Genomic DNA, 5309 nt, shown 5'->3' with positions numbered 1-5309 from the left:
ATGTGATTTTTCCATGTTAGCTGTTCATCAATGATTACACCCAAAAATTTCATCTCATTAACTCTACAAATCTCAACACCCTCAATTTTAAATGGATCATCAACAGTTCTCTTTTTGTTACTAAATATCATGTATTTAGTTTTATCTAAATTTAATGATAATTTATTAAGTTTAAACCAAGTTTGTATTTTATCAAATTCTGTCTTCATCAACTCCAACATCCGTTTTACATCTTTACCCAAACAGAAAAATTTAGGAGTCCTGACACATTTACCAAGTCATTCACATATAAAATAAATAACTTTTGTCCAAGTACAGAGCCTTGAGGAACTCCACAGAGGTCAGATCTTACATAATTTATTTGTACAAACCGTTTAACAAAATATCTCATGAACCTCTGGATGATTTAAATGAAAATTTCAGAAATAATATTTGATCCCTAAAGATCCTGACGCATCATCTGAAGACGTCGCCATCGGTCAAATCTTCCCGCTCCACGTGTCCAGCGCTGATGTGTCGGCCATGTTTTTATTTATGTTCCGCCTCTCATTTAAAATTAAATCTCCTTGTTTACTTTGAAACAAAAACTGTAAACAACAACGGAGGACACGTCTTTGTTGACTTCTGTTGGACAAATCTGAAACATCTGGTTTACAGGGGCCATGTTGAGTCTGAGGATTTTGGACGTGGGGTTTTAGGCCCCGCCCACTATCATGGAGTCACATGGCTGTTTTTAAATTGCTGAAGAACTGACAAACACTAAACATGTTGCAACGTAAACGTGAACATACAGCGAACATGCATGTGACTTTAAATGCATTTTTATTTTTTTAGTCAAGAAAATGTTTGTTTCCCGAGAGGGGGCGGAGCTTAAAGTCTATTCTGCATCCAGCCACTGGGGGGTGCACGTTTTGTCTTAACTTCAACCTCCACATTCTGTTGCCATGTTTACTATAAATACAGTTTAAAGTTTAAAATGAGTTCAGTAAATTCATTTTGTGAAATTAAAATATCTTAAGTGAGTTGAGTAACGAACGAAAGGGTTAAAACTCAAACGATGATTTAATGGTTTGAAAAGGACCAACACACGACGAGTCCACCAGCCGTGAAAAGTTCACTTCGACCTAAATTTATCACAAACGTGTTCAAAGAAAATAAACCAGCAGTTTGTTTCAATTCATCTTTGTGGTTTTATTCTGTTAAATCTGATTTTACCGACATTTTTAAAGTCCGAACAAAATACTGTTTTTAAAGATCTGCTAATACTTTAATTTGGCAGGTAAAGTTTCAGTTTGAATGTGTATAAAAACTCACTGAGCAGTTTTATAAAACAGCCTGAGCTTCTGAGGTTTTTACAAAGTAAAAGCTGAGGAGAAACATCTCAGCATCATTCTGCCATCACTTCCTGTTTGTGTCTAACAAAATAAAACACCCTCTGAGCACCCAGCTCCGCTCACAACCATCATTCCACCACAGAGAAACTGAACTTGCATGCTTTTATTCTGAAAGGATTCCTTCAGCGAACCGGTTATCAGACAGTTCCTGCACAGGATGTGATGTCATCACGAGACTGTTTCAAGCCTTTTATTTTCTGTGCAAATTTATTCCCTTCTTCTTTCAGCTTCCCTTCAGTTGCTGAGACGTTAAAGAACAACTTCCTGTTCCTGTTGAACTTGACTGAAGGTCAACTCCGAGCAGAAAATCAGACTTAAAAAAAATAAATATATATTTAGAGATAAATGAGCCTGAACGATCAGGCTACACTCCAACACTTTAACAAAAAATGTTGCTTTATTATTAAAGTTTGTTCCCTTCAAGAAAGTTGACCTTCATTCTGAAAATCTCAGGTGTGTTTCCTGTAAGAGTCATACCCCAGTGCTAGTCTGCGGCGTGTTCAGCTTTCGCCGTCGCTCTCCTGCAGGTTCTGTTTGACCAGAAACTCTCTGATGGCCGGTCGGTTGTCAAGCTCCGCCTTCTGGTCCTGTAGATGCTGCAGAAGCTCCTCCCACTGCTGCTTGTCTCTTCCTGTCTGCCACGACAGCCGGATCGCCATCTGTAGCAACGGTGGAAGCAGTGGGTGCGGCCTGTCCAACTGAGGTGGTGGTGGGAGGGGCTTGTCATGTGATGGGTGGGGCTTATTCTGGATGTTAGTCAGAACGCGGAGGGCATGGTCGCAGTGATCCCGAGCCTCTTCCAGCTGCTCCACTTCCTGAAAACAGTACAGCAGCCCCACCAGGGAAAAGAACCAATGAGAGGAGGCTGGGGGCGGGGCCTGAGTCTGGTTGTCCTGGTTACAGGCCCAGCCCAGTTTTTGTTGGAGCCTCTTGGCGTTGAGCAACGGACCCAGCGCCTCCTGGAACCGTCCCGCCCTCGACAAGAGAAAACAATAAAACATAAAAACTGTTGGTCAGTCTGAGTGGGGGGTGGGGCTTAAACTCTGTTACCTGATGAGCAGCTGGCCCGCTTGCAGGTCGCTCAGGTAGAAGAAGTCGCGGACGCTCGGCGCTGCCCGCAGGACGGGCAGAGAGCACAGGTGAGACAGGTACTGCTCAAAGGCCCGGCTGCGCTTGGCAATGGTCTCTGCCGTGAAGTTCCTCCTCAGCTTCTTCCCTACGAACATCAGAACCAGATGTTGGACACAAGAAGCAGATGTTGGACACAAGAAGCAGATGGTGATGGACTGCGGGACGTCTGCTTACGGGGGAAAGACACGCGCTCCATCTGGTCTGCGTGGTTCCGGCGCAGCGTGGCGTGGAGGCGCTGGAAGTCAGAGTAGCGGCGGGTGATGACAGCCGGAGTTTTATCGCTGCCGCCGGACTGGATCACGTGGATCGTGTAGAGCTGGAGGGACGGGTTCGGTTTTAGCATTGTCTCAACAGAAACCGTGGAGGATTGTGGGTAAACCCACCACATATTTGGAGGAGCCGTCCTGCACCGCGCCGGCGTCCGTCACCTCAAACAGCAAGCTGTCCGTCTGTCGCCTCGCACCGTGAGCCACGCCGCCCCCTCCGAGGCCGCGGAGGCTCCGCCAGCTCTCCTGAAGCTGCTGAGTCAGCAGAAAGGAGGGGGCGGGGCCTACAGGGGACACGCCCCCTGGACTGGCTTCTAAGCAAATCAAGAAACCAACAACTGACGGTGAAAAATACTGGAAACATTTCAACAAGCGTCTTCTCTGAAGATCCACTTTTACTTTTGTAAAAATCTAATCTGAGACTGAGCAGGCTCTTATTCTGAAACTCCAGGTTCAGCCCACTTCCTGTTTCCTGCCAACCCTCAGACAGAATCCTTCTGATCACCAGAGGTCCGATCGGAGACCACATGAAGGCTCAGAGGGAGCGGCCATGATGGAGACAGAGGAGCATATCAAGCAGAAACGCAGAGTAAAAAGTAAGCCTCAGACGAACAGTCTCTGTGAAAACTGGAAGAACTTGTTGACCTGTGAGCAGCAGGAGGTTCTGATGGTACCACATGACAGAACCTTCACTAACTGTTTGAAGCTCAGATAATGGGAGTTTTAGTTTCTTGAGAACCTGGTTCTTCTGAAGGTTCCTGCATTTTTTCTATAAATGCATTTGTAACATTTCCTTCAATAAAAGAACTCTCAGATCAAAAATGACCTGGACTCATTTAACATCTTACCTCCACATCAATCTGGTTTCAGGAAACAACACAGCACAACCACTGCTTCACTGAAGGTTCTTAATGACGTTGTTGAAGCACTGGATGCTGAGGATTATTGTGCTGCACTTTTCTTAGACCTGTCTAAAGATCCTGACTCTGTGGATCAGAACATCTTGTGTCAGAAGATCTCAGGATCTGGTTCCTCAGAACACACCATTGTACGGTTCTCCAACCATCTCTCAGATCGGAGGCAATGTGTTCAACATGAAGGAACTTCCTCCAGTTCTCTCAGGACATCATTACCTGCAGTGTTCCCTCAGTGAGGACTGAACTAGACAAAAGGACCTTCTCCTGCTCCGCTCCTGTTTCCTGGAATATCTTACAAAAAGACCTGAAGCTCTCGACCTTTGACCTCTCTAAGTGTCTTCAAACATCTGATAAGTTCCTGTTTTTAGTTTTTTACATTGTTTTATAATTTAGTTGTTTCTATTTACTTTTCATTTTTTATTATTGTTTATTGTTGTCTGGACCTCGTCTGTTCTTTGTTAAATCAGGTCTCTGTTGTAAATGAGCCATCAGATCCGACCCAAACTCAGAACCGGGTCCAGAGAGGAGCAGAACGCGGGTTAGTGGATCAGGTCACCTGTGCTGCTGAGTCCCTCCTCCATCGGCTCTCCCAGGAAGTCCGAGTCGCTGTCCCGCCCCTCGCTGTCGCCCTCGGCGCAGTCCTCGGACCCGACCGCTCCGGTGTCGAAACACAGCGTCCCCCCGAGCCGCTCGCTCACAGACTCCTCCTCCTCCTCAAGCTCCGCCTCCCACCAGTCCTTACTGAAGCCCGCCTCTTCCTGTTGGCTGCCGCCTTCCTGCTCGGGCTCCTGTCCCGCCGGACCGTCCTTAAAGAGCGAGCGCTTCAGACGGTCCAGGAACCGGGACGCCATGACGCCGCTGCCTGGGAGGAAGCAGGGAATTCTGGGATTATTTCAGATTTTATTCTGTTTATTTCATGAGGGAGTGGTGGAGCAGAGGTTAGAGAGGTGATCAGAAGATCGCTGGTTCAACTCCCGGTACAGACAACATCAAAATGTGGGTGGGAAGGATGAAGCACCCACACCTGTCTCCACCCTCATTTGCCCCACACTAGGCCCTTGAGCAAGGCGTTGAACCCCCACCATCTGCTCCTCCGTGCCCCCTGCAGGGCAGCTCAGTGGTTGATCAGGAAGTAAAACCAGTCACCAAGTTCATCACTTGACCAGCTGAGTTCATGAAGCACAGGAAATGTTCCGACGACCCGCTGGGCTGAAAAACTCGTTACTGGACCCACTTTGTTGTTTGTTGTTTGTTTTATAGAACCTGTGGCCTCGGATCAAAAACAACAAACAAATAATGTCAACAAAAACCAGAACAAGAAACGTTCTGAAGATTTATCTGTGATGAAAAACAAACACTGCAGGGTCTGGTCCTGGTCTGGTCTCAGTGCAGGGTCTGGTCCTGGTCTCAGTGCAGGGTCTGGAGCTGGTCTGGTCCTGGTCTCAGTGCAGGGTCTGGTCCTGGTCTCAGTGCAGGGTCTGGAGCTGGTCTGGTCCTGGTCTCAGTGCAGGGTCTGGTCCTGGTCTCAGTGCAGGGTCTGGAGCTGGTCTGGTCCTGGTCTCAGTGCAGGGTCTGGTCCTGGTCTCAGTGCAGGGTCTGGA

At 47.1% G+C, this 5309-nt stretch overlaps 1 protein-coding gene across 1 annotated transcript; it reads right to left on the bottom strand.

Moving 5' to 3' along the window:
• Positions 1 to 1191: 1191 nt before the first annotated feature.
• On the bottom strand, positions 1192 to 4559 carry snx21 (sorting nexin family member 21). Its single transcript, XM_037684436.1, has 5 exons — positions 4265 to 4559; positions 2909 to 3105; positions 2700 to 2841; positions 2445 to 2610; positions 1192 to 2369 (listed from the first exon to the last, which is right to left on the bottom strand). Exons 1-5 carry the CDS (start codon positions 4557 to 4559, stop codon positions 1895 to 1897), a joined length of 1275 nt encoding a protein of 424 aa, XP_037540364.1. The 3' UTR covers positions 1192 to 1894.
• Between the last annotated feature and the right edge of the window lie 750 nt (positions 4560 to 5309).

The sequence above is a fragment of the Nematolebias whitei genome, chromosome 11 (genome assembly GCF_014905685.2).
Source record: "Nematolebias whitei isolate Nwh7 chromosome 11, NemWhi1, whole genome shotgun sequence".
NCBI classification, from domain to species: Eukaryota; Metazoa; Chordata; class Actinopteri; order Cyprinodontiformes; family Rivulidae; genus Nematolebias; species Nematolebias whitei.
The sequence above is the reverse complement of the archived record's forward strand: the minus strand, read 5'-3'. Positions and strand labels throughout refer to the sequence as shown.

What these genes read in the sequence shown, in the direction of transcription:
- snx21 (XM_037684436.1), bottom strand. Translation starts at nt 4,559, where the DNA reads ATGGCGTCCCGGTTCCTGGACCGTCTGAAGCGCTCGCTCTTTAAGGAC. An exon ending in GGAGGGACTCAGCAGCACAG is followed by an intron (nt 3,106 to 4,264) that starts GTGACCTGATCC and finishes TGATTTGCTTAG; the next exon opens with AAGCCAGTCCAGGGGGCGTG. An exon ending in GCGGGCCAGCTGCTCATCAG is followed by an intron (nt 2,370 to 2,444) that starts GTAACAGAGTTT and finishes TCTCTTGTCGAG; the next exon opens with GGCGGGACGGTTCCAGGAGG.